Source organism: Dermatophagoides farinae, chromosome 2 (assembly GCF_024713945.1).
Source record: "Dermatophagoides farinae isolate YC_2012a chromosome 2, ASM2471394v1, whole genome shotgun sequence".
Taxonomy (NCBI): Eukaryota; Metazoa; Arthropoda; class Arachnida; order Sarcoptiformes; family Pyroglyphidae; genus Dermatophagoides; species Dermatophagoides farinae.
In genome coordinates, this window is record NC_134678.1 from 6,533,841 (window position 1) to 6,552,859 (window position 19,019).

A 19,019-nucleotide genomic window follows, 5' to 3' on the forward strand; every position below is an offset into this window, starting at 1 on the left:
AGTGTACACACAAGGCTATTTTTTTTGTGTGTACAGGCAGAGACAAAGCCATCATTATAACCAAATGGCAGTTGTTTTTTCAAAAAAAAAAAAAAAAAATAAATAAAAAAAAATCAGATTTATAATATAGCAACCTAGCGCGCGTTAGAATTTTATTATTATTTCAACCAAAACAAGAAACCACCATAGACAGTGTGAATGCAAATTTTTTTTTTTTTTTTTTTTGCGCGCGCATATAATTCGTGTTTGTATAGAACACAAATGCATGTATGAATGCATGCAATAAAAACATGGACACACACACACAAATGAAGAGCGTGTGTGTGTGTGTGAGAGAAAAAGAAGAAACAAGAACCAATAATAGCCAGAATATTTGTTTGGTGGATGTTTTTTTTTTTTGTGTATGTATGTGTGTGTGCGATTGAGATATTGGATTTCCATCATCATGATGATCATGATCATGATGAATACAATAAATGGAGAAAGAGAGAGAGAGAAAAAAAAGCCGGCATATCACAAACATTTTACATCGAAAAAAGAAAAAATTCATGCATCAAGTTTGTTTTTGAATTTACAAATTCATCGAATGTGATATAATAGAATTTTTTCTGTTTTGTTTTTTTATATAAATTAGAATTTTTTTTGTTTGTTTGTTTGTTTGAAATGATAAAAATGAAAAGCTCAACAACATTTTCCAACATTCAAGTGATTACGGATTGGTGGATTATCATACCATTTCTGGATAGAGATTTTTGTGAAAATTGAAACGAAAAACTTTGTGATTTTGTTCGTGTGTATTGTGTGAAAAAATTTTTTTTTTTTCTCGACATTACGATGTTTGAATGCAACCAATCAATCAATCAATGAAGAGAGAGAAAAAAAATGTTTGAATATCAATTCGTTACGATTTTATATTTGTATTTATTATATATTCATGATCATCAACGATAACAATCATCAATTGATGACCATCATCATCGTCATCACGGCAAATTTGGTTGTCCAACAATTAAAACTAAAAAAAAAAATGCACTAAACAAGTTTGATGATGATGATGATTGAATTATGATGATTGACTAGAATGGATATATGAAATTATCAATCAATCAAATTTTGTTTGCAAATTCATGAATTGTTGGATATAAATAAATGATGATAATGATAATGAGTGATAGATGAATTTCAAATTTCGTTTTTTTTTTGCATTATTTATTTCCGAACAACAACAACATCGACAACTAAAAAAAATTACGTTCGACAAAACATTCGATTTCATCATCATAGTCGTGTTTGATTGTCACAGTAACTACAGTGAGAATACAAGTTTTGAGAATTAGAAAAATTTTTTTTTTGTGCTTGTTTGTCTGTGTTTGATGCGTGTTATTTTCATTTTGATTTTAATTTGTAATAAATATGTTAATGTGATATATACACCAACAACAAAGGCAATTTTTTTTTTTGACATTGAAATTTTAAAATTTTCATCATTGTAATCGATAATCGATTGGCAAAAGAATCCCACCAAAAAAAAAAAAAACCAAAACTTTACCAAATTTAACAACGACAACAACAAAACATGCAAATCTAGATGGTAAGTTATACAATTCTTTTCTAAATCAGATAATTGAATTCTGAAATTTTTTTTTTTGTTTCAAACCAGTGATCAATCATTTGAATTTCAATAACCAAAGAATTAATAAATAATCAAACGTGACGAAGAAAAAAAAATTCGATTCATTCATTCAACTCTTTAATAGTATATATTTTTGGTTCGAAATTGCTGCGCATTCCAAATGGTGATGTAATTTTTTTTTTTGTTCTTTTCTTTCATTTAATTGAATTATCATTGTACACACGTGTTGTGATCATTGCAATTTCATTCATTTTTTATGATGTAATCATCATCGTCATCCAATGTTGTTTCCTTGTGTGATATGAACAAGCTGTACATTTGGCCATTTCCTATTTTTTTATTTTTATTACATCATCATCATGATCATTCAATCAATCAATTGACGTCACAGCTTATTCGTGTCTGTTTTCAATTAGATCTTGTTTTTTTTTTTTTTTTTTGTTCAACAAACTAACACGCACAACAGATTGTTGAACAAAAAATACATTTTTTTTTCTTTGGTTTTACTATATTCTCACATTTGAATGAAATCATCATATATTTTAATATTGGTTGAATTTAAATTTTTTTTTGTTTTGTTTTCGTCGATTCAAATTTAAATTCAATTCTAAAAAATCAAATCAAGTCAATCCAGTCTGTCATTCATTCATTCATTCAGTCAGTCAGTCAGTCAGTCAGTCAGTTAGTAATTCACAAATCAAAAGAGTGAATTTTTTTTTATTGCATTAACAAAAACAACAACATAAATAAACTGGATTTTACCGGTTATTTTGAATTTATTTTTATTTTTTTTTTTTTGGCATATATGACGATGTGATGATCATCATCTTCATTGGTTGAATATATGAGTTTGAATCTTGTGAATTTTTTTTTTTGTTTTGTTTTTGTTTTTCATCATAGATTCATTCTTCCCTTTTACTTTTTCAGTGATCACCCCTTTTATATTATTTTTTTTTTGTTGTCGTTGTCGTTGTCGAACTGTCGATCAATTGAAACGAAAATTGATACGTGATCAGAATAAATCAAACCGATATCGAATGTTTCTTATATTATACTGTATATTCGTAATAGAAAAAGAAGGTGGATAGAGAATGAAACAAATTATTTTGAATCGATATATCATTCATCGATAACCTCTCTATGTATATACATTAATATATGTCATTCGAATTTTTTTTTTGCCCGATTTTCAAATTATTCTATTGCATCGCAAATAACACAAACATACATACATCATACACACATTATCTAAAATTGATGATCATCATCGTTTTATTCATGGCCATAGACCATAAATCATTTTTGATAACATGGGTATGCGTATGTTTTTTTTTGTGGATTCGATTCGATTCGATACGACATGCGTCCATGTATAATGAAATGTTCTATTCGGTTTTTGTGATTCTTTACAGTTTGAATGGCTAGCTGGCCAAACCATCGAAATGAGCATTAATAGCAAACAGAACTTGACACATTTTTTTCCCTGTTTCAATTCAATTGTCTTTTTTTTTTTTTTTGTTTCATTGTTTTTATGCTTATTATTATATAACGATAACGATGATTCTTGTTGTTAAGGACTTCTTTTTTTTCATGTTTGCTTACTGTTTTCTTATGGACAATTCTAATGCACATATATATACTTGGACCTTGAATCCAAAGAAATCGATGTAAATGATATAAATGTATAATGTAGAAGAACTACTGTTATTTTGCCAATTTTTTTTTGTTTTGTTTTGTTTTAATTCACTGTTTCCTAGACCCGAAAACAATTTTACAATGTGTGTGTGTGTATGTCCTTGTCGTTTATTTGTGGTTGAGGTCAAAAATTTTTTTTTTTGTGTTCATCATCGTTAAGATTGTCATTTTCAAGTTCTTGATTTTGGTTTTTTTTCTATTATAAATGAATGAGAGATGGAAATCTTTGTTCAAATGGAGAAAGTGTAGGATGATTTGAAGAATATCATTTTTATCAATTATTAAAATCAATGGTCATGGTACTGGATATTTCTTCATCAAAAAAAAAACTGAATATATCTAGATGATGATGACCAAAGAAAAGGTCAAGTTTATTATCATAAATGAATTTGGCATATATTCTGACCGTATGTGTTTAGCCAACGGATTTTCTTTCTGATCATCATCATCATCATCATCGATTTAAGCAAACCGAATATAAATCACTATCGAAAAAAAAACTAGACAAATGTGGAAAAAACCGGTAGTAAATACCGTGTGTGTGTGTGTATGTGTGTTTTTAATACCATTATCATATCATGGAAATCTTTTTTTAGGTTTTTTTTCTCTTTAGCCACCTTTAAGCCAATCCATGTCGGTCATTGAATGTTTAATGGATGGATTTCTCTATAATTCAAATACGGCATCTGTCCAAACGATGTTCGTTTTGTGTTGTGTTAGTTCGTCATCCAATTTTTTTTTCTTTGATGAACGATTTTTCTAGATTTCATTAGACCAAAAAAAAAAAAAAATTTTTGTTTGTTTGTTTGTAACTCTTTGATTATAAATTTTTTATAATTGGTGATTTGTTCATTTGAACAACAACAACGAAAAAAATTCGATCGATATCGATTTTGATCGGTTTTGAATTAATTAATTTTTTTTTATTTTGATTCATAATCACGTCTCTATACATAATTGTCATTGTGATTTTTTTTTTGTATCGGAAATATTTCAATGCCATTTTTGTTCAAATCGATTGATTTCTATGATGATGACATCTAAATTCTATTATATTTTGATTGCGATTTAGATGTCATTATTATTGATGATGATGATGATGATGTCAAAGTCACCCATCGAGAATCGAAATAAAAATCATTTGATCTACTACTACTACTACTATTGAGGTTAGATTACATTTATCACCTTCAGGTGTCATCTTATTGATTATCATCATCATCATCATTTATCTACTACCCCACTAACACACACACACACACACAACTACATCTAACCGTATCATTTTTTTTTCTTTGCTTATAAAAACAAAAATCAAATCGAATGTTATAAAAGTCGTTGAATTTGATTGAATTTTTCTCGATATTTGTTTGTCGACACACACACACACAGTTGTGGTCCTGTGCATGTATTTTTTATATCTAAAACAACAAATAGTGTGTGTACCAAAAAAAAACTACAGCAACAACAACAACAACAGAATTTTCATTTGTGGACAAATTTTTTTTTCATTGTGTGTCGGTGTATTCAAATTGAATTCTCAATTCCAAATTTGGTGCTGTTGATCCATTATTGCTTAATTGTTTAAAGAATTTTTTTTTATTTGGACCATCATTCTTCAGGTAAATATAAAAAATACCTACATGATCTATTTATCCGATCTATTTATTCAGAATTTTTTTTTGTTGTTGATAACATTACCTTATATTGCTTAGATTCTGTATATTCTAATTTGTTTTTGTCTATTTTTAGAATCATTCATTCATTCTCTTTCATTGTATACGAGATGAGAATTTAGGTCATCATCATCATTATTTAGATAGCGTGAAAAATTTTTTTTGTTTGTTTTGTTTTTTATTTTTTCGTAAAATCTCGGTCGGTTTAGCTGATATCTCAATAATGGTTATGTTTCAATTCATATTCGGATTTGGAGAAAAAAAATTGAAATTTTCATTTCGAATTTTTTTTTCTCATACCAAGGGAAATGAAAAAAAAATCGAATAAAATCGAATAATCATCATCTGCAGTTGAAATCTATTTTTTTTACTTTCATTTTCTTTCTTTCATTGATTTAGTTTTTTTTTTTTGAAAAAAATCGTCACGAAGACAAGTCATTTGTTTCCATGTTTCAATTGTTTTTTTTTTTGCTTTTCCAATGTTTCTTTAAATTGACTTTATTCATAATATGATTACTTCATTTATCGGCGGTTCTTTTTTTCCCGGTTATCTACAAAGATATAGAATCGGAATTGACGTAACTGAATAGTGAAATTACCTTGTCATTTTTTCCCGCACACCACCACCACCAGAATACACTATTTTTTTCGTTGTTACTAAAATGACAATGACAATGAAGCCAAACTTTTCATGATTAATTTCATCAATATAGATATTCATGTATGTGTGTGTATTTTCATTCAATGTAAAGTAAAATAGAATCGTCAATCAAATCTCATTTTGTTTTTCATATTACCTGTACACATTCGATTGAATTTTTAAGGCCATACACACACAACCATTATATCGATTCTTGATGGTTACAAAAAAAATAGAAATACCCGTGTGTTCCAAATACTAACCGAACATACACACATATAAAGAATATATTGCCACCACCACCGCCACTACGATTGTAGAAATGAAATAAAAAACCACATGTGTGAACACACAAACACACCCCATTAATTTGGAAACTAATTTTTTTTTATTGTTGTTGTAGAAAGGTGAGTTGATTCATATGAAAAAAAAACAACCATAGACCATAGACCATAGCCGTAATACTCGTTTTCGTAATTGTCGTCATATGATTTGAGTGACGATGAAAACAAAAACAATGGCTATAAAAACACCAAGCACCGGTTTTTTTCTTTCCCATTGATCATTTGGATAATTTTCTCTCACTCATTTCTCATTTTGATCCAAATGAAAATGAAAAATTGCTCACTCAGATTCACTTGACAATGATTTAGTTTTTTTTTTGTTTAAATTTTTAATTAATTAATTTTGATTCCTGTTTCGAAACAAATAACAACAACAAGAATGTCAAATCGAAAGTGTTGTTCATTATTATTATCATCATCACAATCACAATCATCACCGCCAACGATCAGAATGAAATATCAACTTTTAGCGTATGTTTTTTTCGTTTTTTAGAAAAATTTCATAATTTTGAAAATTTAAATATAAAAAATTTGGTTTTTCTTTTTCCAAAACACCGGTTAGCAACTTGATTCGCATACACAGTAATATATTATGTATGTTGGTTCACTTTTAACCGAACATCCATATATATCATGGATGGATCCTAACTGGGGAATAATTGGGAAAAAATTAGTTACTAACCCAATGAGTGTGTGTGTATATGTGTGTGTTTGTGTTTCATCAAGAAAAAAGAAATCGGCCCACTACGTCATAGCTAACCTTGACTCAATTTTTTTCTTTGTTTTTTTTTATTTCATTCGTTGTCGATTTGATTCACAGATTCATCAGATCGGTAGAATTGATTTTCCATCAAAAAAAAAAAGATTTTTTTGTCGTTGATATATTGATTCTTTGATTTTATACCGACTATTGTTTTCAAAAGATTCTTCTTATTTCTCCATTTTTTAAGAAAATTAAAATTCTTAAGAAAATTGAAAAATTTAAATACATCAGAATCAGAATTCTATGTATGTATATGTGTGTGTGTGGAAAAAGTAAGAAAAAAAATTTCGACATATTGACATCGATGAATGAATGAATGAATGAAATGAAATGAAATGTTTTGAAAGATGATAATTAGACGTAATAAAGACGTCCAATCTGTTAATGATGATGATGATGATGATAATTTGAAAAATTGATGCTAAATTTAAACATACAATGTGTGTGCGTGTTTGTGAAAAATTAGTACTGAATAATTGGCATCCGATCATGCCTGAAATGATGTGATGGAGAAAGTTTTTTTTTTTGTTTCTGACAAAAATTCGTCGCTTTTTTCATTGTAATTTTTTTTCTGATATTTCTAAAGTTTCGTAATATTAAAATGTAATGTTAGATCTTGATTTTCAAAAAAAAACAAAAACAAAAAAAAAATTGATACTCAAAAGAATTACTAATAAAATCATTTCCAATGTTCTCACAATTCTCACTCACTCTCTTTTCTTCTAGCTTGTCTTGTCCTTGTTTTGATATGTTTTCAATATGTTAAATTGAGATTGCAGTATATATTCATATATAGTAGTATAACAGTAACAACAACAGCAATACCAAAATGAAAGCCTAAAAGACCTTGTCCTCGGATCATTATCACGAGTGAGAGAGAGAATGAGCGAGAATTGATCATTTTGAAGAATCATCGATTCATCGTCCTTCACTCTTTTCACGAATCGATTGTGTTTGACCCGTAAAGAATGACCAAAAAAAAAAAAAATGCAACAAACAAAATTCCACCGGAAGATTCATTGTTATTTTTGTGGTGGTAGTTTTTTTTTCACATAAATGAATTTTTCAACAAATCTCATATGCTACTATATTGCATAATATCAAGTTTCAAAGTTTTTGTATACTACCGTGGTTTAATCCATATTGTGTTACGAACGAAGAATCTGCTATTTTTATGGCCAAATGCTTTCCATTTTTGTATAACTGTCTGGTTACATTTTTTTTTTTTTTTTTGACGAAAATAACAATTAATATTAACCATAAATATATGATGACATTGGATTCTTTTTTTTTGTATGTCCGTCTGTTTCATCAAAAATAAAAAACCAATTGACAAAACTGACGTTTAGAATCTCATTTGGTATATCATCTTTGTGAATGAAAACAAAAAAATTGATAAAGATTCACGCGCATGGAATAAAATGAAAATGCGAAAAAAATGTGAATTTCTCTTTCTCTCTTCTCTCTTTTTTTTCATCATGGATCGAAGAGAATATTTTGTGGGACTAACGAAATCAAAAAAAAAAAAAAAAAATTTTTTGATTTGTCTCAGCTTCGTCTTTCATTCTCATATCAATTCTTCTTTTTGATTCTCATATGAAATCTACTTTTTATGTGTGAGAAATGTTTGTGTGTGTGAATGATTTCAGTTACAGAAAAAAAACACACATCATTTTCTATATTTGAAATGAAATGGCATTGCTTTATATAGTTCAATTCAATTCAATTCAATTCGATTCAACACACTCACAAACAACAGTGATGATGATGATGATGTCGAAATCATCAAAATGATGTTTGTGTCTTTCACACAAATATGATGATAGTTTAGAACGCCATGAACCTCAACGTCTTTCATTGTTGGTTATTATTATTATTATTATTATTGTTGTTGTTGTTTTAATATTCTGCTTTTTTTTGGCACATACAACACACACACACATACTGGATTCTATCTATATATCACACATAGCGGCATTGCAATTTTTCTGAAAAATTCTACAATATTCTTCTTCACGATGAAGGCGATGCTGATGACTATGTGAAAAAAAATACATTACCGCTATTTAGAGGCGCCAAATGAAGAATATTCTGTTTTTCTTTTTCTTTTTTTTGTTGTTTAACTTGAATCACAAAATAAGCGCCCGCGCATTCAATCTATTCTATACGAGCATTTTTCTTTGTATGTTCTTTGTATGTTTGTGTTGTATATGAAAGAATGGTGAATACACAAAACCAAACCCAAGCAAGAGCAGATATGAAGGAGAAGAAAAAAATGAAAGAAAGAACCTCGAACTGAGAGAAAGTGAAAGAATTTTCACAAAGAAAGAACAGACAGATAAAAAACAAGAAAATAATTTTTTTTGCGGTGCGCTATTGTGTTTGTGTGTGTGTTTGTACTATGAAAATGTTATTTTGATATCACTCGATTCTGGCTTTTAGATATATTTCTCTCTCTGTGTGTGTGTGTGTGTCATCTGATGTTTTGATGAATGAAAAAAAAATTTAAATAAAATCATCATCATCATGTCCACTGGATGAGAAGATAGATTAACATTTCTTAACACTGGCCATGGCCAATTATTATTTAAAAATTTAATAAATCATTCATCCATCATCATCATCATCATCATCATTCAAAATTCATTTTTGTGTATGTGAATGTGATGTTCGGTTTTTTTTAGATTCTTTTAGTTAGCTAGTTTATTGTGGTGGTTTTGTTCTCGATTCTTGATAAGATTGACCACTGTGATTCATTTGAAAATGATCAATATTTTTCGTCCATTATGCAACAATATAAATAAATATTTAAGTGTTTGTGTTTCGTATTCCATATGACAATGATGATGATGACGATGATTATGGCTAATGAAATACATACATCGTTAACACCTTTTGGTGTTACCACCACCACCACTATAGGTGTCGTTGATGATGATTATTATCGACAAATAAACAAAATCAATAATTATGGCCAAAATAGTGATAATAAGATTTCTGATAACCATGATTTAATTTGTGACAATCATTTTGATTGGCAAGAATATTTCGTCAAAGACGACCATCATCATCATCAAAATGATTTTTCAATGAAAATGTCAAATGACATTCTGTTAGAAAGCCATTTTTCTAATAATTCTGTTAATATTCTCATGATGATGATGTCATTGTTGATATTTAATTTACGACGATATCAATATCAACAGCAACAACAACAATTTGAGACGAAACAAACTAATTAACTGGAAATCAGTTGGAAAGCTCAAAATATAATTTCATGATAATAATCACACCTACAAGCTATAATCTTGTATTTACGTAATTGAATATTCTGTCTGCGTTTGTGTGTGTGTGTGCTACTATTTAAGGGGTTAAAGAATTTTTTTCTTGGTAAACTTCCGACCGGAATAAAGAAAGAAAAACTTTGAATAAATTCTCATATTTCTTTTTCCTTGTAAAGAATCGCTCAATTCGTTTGTGTATGATGTGTGGATGTTGTTGTTGTTGTTTTGACTTTGGATTATATATAAACAACAATCTGTCATATAACTTGATGAAAGATTGAATGGTAGAAAATTCAATCCAAAAAAAAAAATAACGTGAAAACGTGTAAGTTCCCTGTTTTACATATTGATTTTATATTCTTAAAATTGTAATATAGTGGAAACGGAATTGACAACAGCAAAAAAAAACGTGAACATATCTGTTATTCTGTTGCCAATTTTATTTCCAATATTCTTAATTTACATATAATAATAATTCATTCGCCATGAATCTGTGTGTCTCATTTGCATATGCAATTTGTATAGGCACACAACCACCCATATGAGAAAAAAAACACATATATACATTAATTAGTTTGGTTGATTTGTGGTTGTTTTTTTTCCCCTATCATTTTCTGTGGAAACAAAAATCAGAGTAAGATTATCATCATTAGATTTGTTTTTTTTTTTTTTTTTTTTTGACAACATTGATATGATTATGATATATAATGATATTATCTACTTTAAGTTTGTTTTTTTTCGATTTGCTTGTCCAATATTGTTGTCACTAGTGTGTGATAAATTAACATTTTATCTTTACAACAAATTCATATTCATATATGAAATAATTCAAGCGCGAACCAAAAGAATAATAACTTTTCTCTGTTTGTATCTTATAAATTTTGTGTAATGAAAAGTACAGAATGAAATCATTTACGTAAAACAAGAAAAAAAAGGTTAGACAGAAAAAAAATGATGCTAAACAGGTCAAATCTTCACGTAATGACAATAAAATTTCAAATACGATTGAAATTTTCAATGAAAATTATTCGCGATGTGTGTGTGTGTGTGTGTGTAAACAAAAATTCCCATCAACAACCACCACCACCACCATATGAGAAAAAAAACGTATGAATGACTAATGGCAATTACCATTATCATCATTTTCGGTGATGGATTGACGCCAATGTATATGTGGTTTTTATATGTTTTGATGAAAACATGGAGGAGAAGAAGAAAATGGAAAAAAAATCTGTGGTTGATAAATGATGACGACGGCATCATAATGAACTAAAATGTGAATGAATGAATGAATTGAATTTAAATGTTTTAAGTTGTTTTTTATTTGTTTGTGTGTGTGTGTTATGGATGCTATGAGTTTTTTTTTTTTGCATATTCAAGTTGAATCTTCATTTATATTTATTTATTTGTTGTTGTTGTTGTTTTGACATTCAATTGTTTGTGGCCGTGAACGATGGAATTTTTTATTGATTTTAGGTGATTAATAAATGACGTAATTGATGTTTTTATTCATATATGAATTTCGTTTATATTTCATTTAAGATTTTTTTTTTGTTTTTCCATTTTGATCAATTTTGATCAATGATGATGATGATGATGATGAAAAATGAGAAAATTTAACCACACACAAACAACAAATGCACGCATGAATAATTGTTTGTTCAAATTACATCATCATCATCATCATCATTTGTTTAATTTTCACATGGAAAATCATCATATTCATGTGATGAAACAAAAAGAAACACGCCAATCATCTTTTCTTTTAGATTTTTGAAATTAGATTGTAATATATTTGGAATCTGATATTTAGAGAGATAGAGAGAGAGAGAGACGAAAAATTGAGAATTGAATTTTTCATCCGTTTTATTTTTGTACAATTTAAAAAATAAACAGTAGTATTAGGATTGGTTTTTCTGATGGGAATCCATTACAATAAGATTCTAGGGTATTTGATAATTGATTTTTTTTTGTCATCACCATCATAATTCATTGTCATAGTCACACACACACACTCGTAAAATGACACCATAAATCCTGAGAATCATGATGATGATGATGATGATGATAATCGAAAAAGATACATCATTGAAAAAAAAGTATGGATGTGATATTGAGAAACAATGAAATATATCAAATGATCTGATTTTTTTTTTTCGTTCACTCGGTTCTAAATATCTGTCTATTCATCGTTTACCTTTAGCATTTTATTTATTTATTTATTTTTTTTTTTTTGAACAAAACGAAAAAAAAACACAAAACATTCACCATGAACAAAATTCATTTCATAGGTTTCATTGCTAAATTCATTTTTAAATTTAATTTTAATTAGAGATTTTTCTTTTTGTATCTTGAATTTTGAAACCATTAAAATCTGTATTTGACAGAAACGAAACAAATGTGTGATACAAAAACCAATAAACAAATAAACATCAACAACATTGAAAATTTCCTACGTTCTGTGGAATTATTTCTTTGCCATCTATTTTTTTGTTTTTTTCAAACAAAATTCGTTTCCAAATGATCCAAAGACGTCATTTTTTTTTGTTGTTGTTAAATACAAACGAAATACTCTACTAATAGTGTGTTGAACAAAGAAAAAAAAACAAAATGGCAACATTTCAACATTTTATGTATTTACGTGTACCGCCTAATATACCGACGATTGTTGTTGATGAACACCATGATAGCAATAATAATAATAATGATGATGATGATGGTGATGACCAAAATATCATAACTTTGAATGAAAATGATAATTCCTCACCCATGAGAACCTTTTTAACTGTACCTAATAGTAATAATAATATTTCTAATTATGAAAATGCTTTCTTTATTTCTCGCCGTTTACGACAACATCTACAACGGCAACAACAACATCAACAATCTCGACGACGATTACGACCACGACCACCTTTAATATTTAGACCATTGACCACAATGTCTAAGGAGAATAGTGAAACTGATGTTGCTAAGGATCCGGGCTCTATGTCCAATAGACCAACATCTGAAACCGATGTTGAAGGTATTTTGTGATGATTTTTTTTTGTCTTCTATTATTTTTATTAATTTGTTTTATTTTATTGTATCGCAGGTCATCGTGTATTTCATGGCTATGGTGTTCATGTACCAGGTTCTGGTGCAAGACGTCGTCCAGGCAGTGGCGGTAGTGGTGGCCATCGTCGCCATAAAAGAAATGGCTCGAAACGTTCAAAAGATTCGGAAGATGAATCTGAATCTGAACTTATGCGACCTTGTATGTGATTTTTTTCCGAATATAAAAACAATTCATTAATTAATTCGGGAATATTTTTTTAAAAAAATATAGCCGATCGAGTACATTTCATCTTGGGTGAAGATGATACCGATGGTGGACATGAATCACATCCATTGTTTAGTGAAATGGCCGAATTAGTATCAAATAATGAAGAAATGGAATGGCGTGAAACAGCTCGTTGGATCAAATTTGAGGAAGATGTTGAAGAAGGTGGTAATCGTTGGTCTAAACCACATGTTGGCACAATTTCATTGCATTCATTATTTGAATTACGTAGCTGTATACTTAATGGTACAGTCTTGTTAGATTTGGAAGCTTCGAGTTTGGATCAGATTGCTGGTAATTTAATTTTAAATGTTTTTTCATGTTCGGAAAAAAACATTAATGAAATTTTTTTTACACCAACCATTTTCTTAATTAATAATTAGATTTAATGTTAGAAAGTATGGTACAGAATAATCAATTGTCTGCCGATGTGATACCAAAAGTGAAGGATGCATTATTACGTCGACATCGACATCAACATGAACGTCGTCATGGTGGTGATTCAAAAAATCGTCTACCAATTATTCGTTCATTGGCCGACATTGGAAGAAATTCTAGTAGAAGTATGTTCGGTTCGCACAGTAAGTTTTTAGCTATTCGTTTTTGTTCACAATAATACAAAACAAAAAAGCTTGAGTCCAATAAACAAACAAAATTATCACCATTCATTGTAAATATATATCCCCTTTATATCCGACATCATTTTTTCGATTCTCTGAAAAAAAAATCTTTTTTACTTTACTTTTGTTTTTTTTCTATCGCAAATACCTTTCAATTGTTACTTTTTTTTCTTTTTTTATTGTTTCTTTTATATCAATTTTACCATATATTTCTATCCAAATTTTTTTTTATCATTGTATACTTTTTCCTTTTGATCAATCAATCAATCAATCAATCATTCATTTGATTAATTTGATGATCAGGATCATTGGACAAGATCCTGTCCGATGTTCCGCCATCATCATCATCAACAGCAACTATAACAACAACAACATCATCACCGGCAACAGCATCCTCACACCCATTACCAACATCGACAACAACAACAACATCATATTCAAGTCCAACATCACCGATTCCTTCGGGTATCGGTGGTGGTCATTTATCATCATTATCTACTTCATCAACTACCGTATCAGCTCAACAACAACATTTCAAGGGCAAGAATACATTAGGTGTACCGGCACGTAAAGGTGCCAATATTTCTGGTATTGAAAAATTTCGAAATTTATTGTTTACCGTAGTCCATTTGTTTGTCCACATCCACAAATTGCATGTGATACTTGTTATTGCTTCATTTTTCTCTTTCGTTCCTTGTTTCTGTTTCTTTATTTTTTTCCCTTCATTGTCCATTTATGTTCACCTTTTTCGTTTCCTTTTTTTTTTGTTTCTTAAAATTGACCCTTTGGGTTCAACCATCTGCGTTTCTCACATAAATATTGTCGTCGCTGTTTTTTGCGATTAGAATTCAATTATTTTGTGCATTATTTTACTAGATTTTTCGTTAATGTTTCACTTTTCTTACTAATTCTTTTTTTTTTTTTTTTTTTGGTTATTGTCATTATTGTTTTAGCTCATAGCGATTCATCAATGCCGCAAAGTCCAAGCGCTCATTCGTTACAAGCACAAGGTTCCGATGGACAACATTTGTCTGGTAGTGGTGCTTCTTCTACCGATCTTCAACATAAAGTAATTATTTGAATCTAATTATGATCGCTTTGAATCATTAAATTTTTGTTTTTCTCATTTTTTTCACTAAAATACTTTCAGTTGAATCAAGGATTCATGCGAAAGATTCCACATGGCAGCGAAGCAGACAATATTCTAGTTGGTGAAATCGATTGTATTGATCATTCAATCGCAGCATTTATTCGCCTTAAAAACGCTTGCTATCTTGGTGATCTTACTGAAGTGCCCGTACCGACACGTTTCTTGTTCGTCCTTCTTGGTCCACACAGGTTGGTTCAAAACTTTTTTTTGAAAAAAAATTCAAAAAACTTGACCATCAAGTATCATTCTTTTGTGATTTAAATTAGCATTCCTGGACGATATCATGAAGTTGGTCGTGCAATGGCAACATTAATGTCCGATGATGTTTTTCATGATGTTGCTTATAAATCCAAATCACGTGATGATCTATTAGCTGGAGTTGACGAATTTTTGGATGCCGTTACTATATTACCACCGGGTGCTTGGGATCCATCCATTCGAATCGAACCACCGGTTCAAGTACCATCACAAGAGACACGTAAAAAACCACAGGAAAATAAAGAGCCTGAACTTGATTCTGAAGAGGAAGAAGAATTAGAACGTGAACGTTCAGGTTTAAAGAGATCTGGAAGGTAAAATGACCCAGTTTTATGATTGGCCAAGATTTTTACTTTTCTTCAAAATATCAATATAGGATTTTCGGTGGATTAGTCAATGACATCAAACGAAAATATCCTTGGTATCTTTCCGATTTCACTGATGCTTTTGTACTACAATCAGTAGCATCAATCTTTTTCCTGTATTTTGCTTGTCTGACTCCAATCATTACATTTGGTGGTTTGCTTGGAGATGCCACAGGGAACAATATTGTAAATATTGAAAATTTTATTTAAAAAAAAAATGAATTCGTTAACATTTATTTCATTATTCAGGCAACAATGGAAAGTCTATTAACTGGCGCTATTTGTGGCATAATGTATGGTCTATTTTCTGGTCAACCATTAACAATTCTGGGTAGTACTGGTCCTGTATTGGTCTTTGAAACAATCCTTTATGATTTCTGCAGACGACATGATCTACATTATTTGAACATTCGTTTATGGATCGGTTTATGGATGGCATTCTTCTTATTGGTCATGGTGGCATTAGATTATAGTGCATTAGTGTGTTACATAACTCGATTTACTGAAGAAAATTTTGCCACATTGATTTCAGTCATTTTCATCTTTAAAGCATTTGAAAATGTAAGCCAGTGTTTGATTGAATTTCATTTATATCTTGAACTCAAATATATTTTTCCATTATTTATAGTTATTTCATATTGGCAAAGAATATCCAGTGGATAGGCATCCTGACATACCCAAGAATTATCTTTGTAATTGTTCAATAGATGGAGAAATGTATGAATTACAGCGAACGCTTAGGAATGAAACAGCACTTAAAGAATGCAAAATATTGGGCGGAACATTGGTTGGCGATGGCTGTATGACGCCTACTTATTTGCCAAATGTTTTCCTCTTTTCATGCATATTATTCACAGCAACATATGCAATCTCCGTTTTCTTGAAAGAATTCAAAACGGCACCATTTTTTTCAACAAAAGTACGACAGATCATTTCAGATTTTGCTGTCGTAATTGCTATTGCTTCGATGACTGCATTTGATATGTGGGTTCATGTTCCAACACCGAAATTATTTGTACCGGCCGAATTCAAACCAACACGTGATGATCGTGGCTGGCTTGTACCGTTTTTCCATGAAAAGAATCCTGTTTGGTTGATTCCTCTATGTTGTATACCAGCCTGTTTCTCCACTATTCTCATATTTATGGATCAACAGATTACGGCTGTCATTATTAATCGCAAAGAATATCGACTCAAGGTAATTGACGCGATCTATTTGAAAGTAGTAATTTCTCATACTTTATGAACTTACAGAAAGGATGTGGTTATCATTTGGATTTGTTTATTTTATGCATCTTGGTCGCTATTGCTTCAGTAATGGGTCTACCATGGTTTGTTGCCGCCACTGTACTTGCCATGACGCACGTCAATTCATTAAAAGTAGAATCACAAACATCAGCTCCTGGTGAAAAGCCACAATTTTTGGGTGTCCTCGAACAACGTGTGACGAATATCATCATCTTCTTATTATGTGGTTTGTCGGTATTTTTCACGCCATTACTCAAACATATTCCCATGCCCGTATTGTTTGGCGTATTCTTATATATGGGTACCTCTTCATTAAAAGGATCACAGGTAATTAAATGGTTTGAAATACAAAATACGACTGAATTTTCTTTTCCTTTTTTTGCTAGTTTTTCGAACGTATCCTCATCATATTTATGCCACAAAAATACCAACCAGATTATATATTCCTACGACATGTTCCAACATGGAAAGTGCATATATTCACTTTGATCCAGCTTCTTTGCTTCGCATTATTGTGGGCAGTTAAATCATATAAAAAGATTTCAATCATGTTCCCGCTCATGGTAAATAATTGTCATTTTTTATAATAATTTTTAAAATTTAATCGAATCTATTTTTTTTACAAATAGTTATTAGTTATTGTCATTGTCCGTAAATTATTAGATTTTGTTTTCACTCGTCAAGAGTTGAAAATTTTGGATGACATTATGCCTGAATCGACAAAACGAAAGAAGATTGAAGAGAAAGAATTATTGAAAAAGAATGATGATGATAGTTCAGCACCAGGTGGTGGCGGTGTCGTTGGTGGTGTTGGTACTGTAGCTGGTGCTACTGCTGGATTAGTACCAAATACAAGCTCAGGAAATGTGACCATACCATTAGCCAATGGAAATGTATTGAAAATTCCTGTTAATAAAATCGGTACCGAAGAGGAAAAAGAACCAGATATAAACATTACTGAACAATTATCTAAATCTAATGCATGGCGTTCAATTAATCACGATACAAATGGTACAACCAAAACACATGGAAAACCACCAACCAATGCAACAAATGGTCAAAAGAAAAAAAATCGTGTGAATAAAAAAGATGCCAAAAGTGATGAGGAACAAAAACGTCTATCAACAATGAGAGAAGAGGATGATGAAGAAGATTGTGGTATAACCATAAAAGTTGATGCACCAACACCAGTGCCTACTGCAATTAGTTCACCTAAAGATGAATCGTCAAATAGTAATGAAACACCAGTTTAAAATTAACAGCGAAAAAAAAAGAAAACTAAACCACCAATTCAGATAAAAAAATTTTAATCAACGGCAGCAAACAAACAAACAAACAAAAAAATCTAAATAAATAAAAAAAACATGAAATAAAAATCAATAAAATAAAATACAAAAAAAAAATCGAAATCATCAATCATTCATAATAATTCATAATAATAACAGTAATTTAAAAGAAAAACCAATAGTTGCATCGATTTTATGTCACAATGAACAACAACGATAAAAATGTTGAAAAGAAATGTTTAATTGTAACACCCGAAGAACAATGTTGAAGATCATGATTAATAAATGTGATTTGATATAATAATAATTAATTAACAATGGTAAATGGATAATGTTTGATCATGATCTTTAAAACAATGTAAAAAAAAAAATTTTTTTTTGACAAAAATCGTTGAAAATATTCAATGTCGATTGTTGATCGATTCGATCCAAAAAAAAAAAAAAAAAATGGATGTTGAATGAATGTTATACAAAACAGGAATATTTTAGAAAAACAAAACAAAAAAAAATATTTTCATCATTTTAAATTGTCTTTCTCTTTTTTTTTCATCATCATCATCATTCATCATTCATCATAGTTCCTCATTCATCGAATCATTTTAATCCTCATCATCATCATCATCATCATCATCAATCACTCAAATCAATCATTCATTCAGCCAGCCAGCCAGCCAATCAATCAATCAATTAATCAATCAACCAGTCAAAATGAAGAAATAGGTGAAACAAACAAAA

At 29.7% G+C, this 19,019-nt stretch overlaps 1 protein-coding gene across 18 annotated transcripts; it reads left to right on the forward strand.

Annotated features, from left to right (window-relative positions):
- Positions 1-300: 300 nt before the first annotated feature.
- Positions 301-18,609, forward strand: Ndae1 (Na[+]-driven anion exchanger 1). 18 transcript variants are annotated; one of them, XM_075728776.1, is made up of 16 exons: positions 301-1,591; positions 1,661-1,796; positions 12,963-13,060; positions 13,130-13,291; positions 13,364-13,651; positions 13,741-13,938; positions 14,281-14,565; positions 14,931-15,046; positions 15,128-15,315; positions 15,394-15,699; positions 15,762-15,936; positions 16,000-16,311; positions 16,379-16,948; positions 17,005-17,325; positions 17,385-17,561; positions 17,628-18,609. In XM_075728776.1, the coding sequence occupies exons 3-16, from the start codon at positions 12,976-12,978 to the stop codon at positions 18,249-18,251; spliced, it is 3,807 nt and encodes a 1,268-aa protein (XP_075584891.1). In that variant the 5' UTR covers positions 301-1,591; positions 1,661-1,796; positions 12,963-12,975; the 3' UTR covers positions 18,252-18,609. The 18 variants fall into 18 exon arrangements, with proteins under 18 accessions (XP_075584891.1, XP_075584898.1, XP_075584892.1 ...); XM_075728777.1 differs by having other exon boundaries at positions 405-1,591; positions 1,661-1,801; XM_075728783.1 differs by lacking the exon at positions 14,281-14,565 and having other exon boundaries at positions 314-1,591.
- The last annotated feature ends 410 nt before the right edge of the window (positions 18,610-19,019 follow it).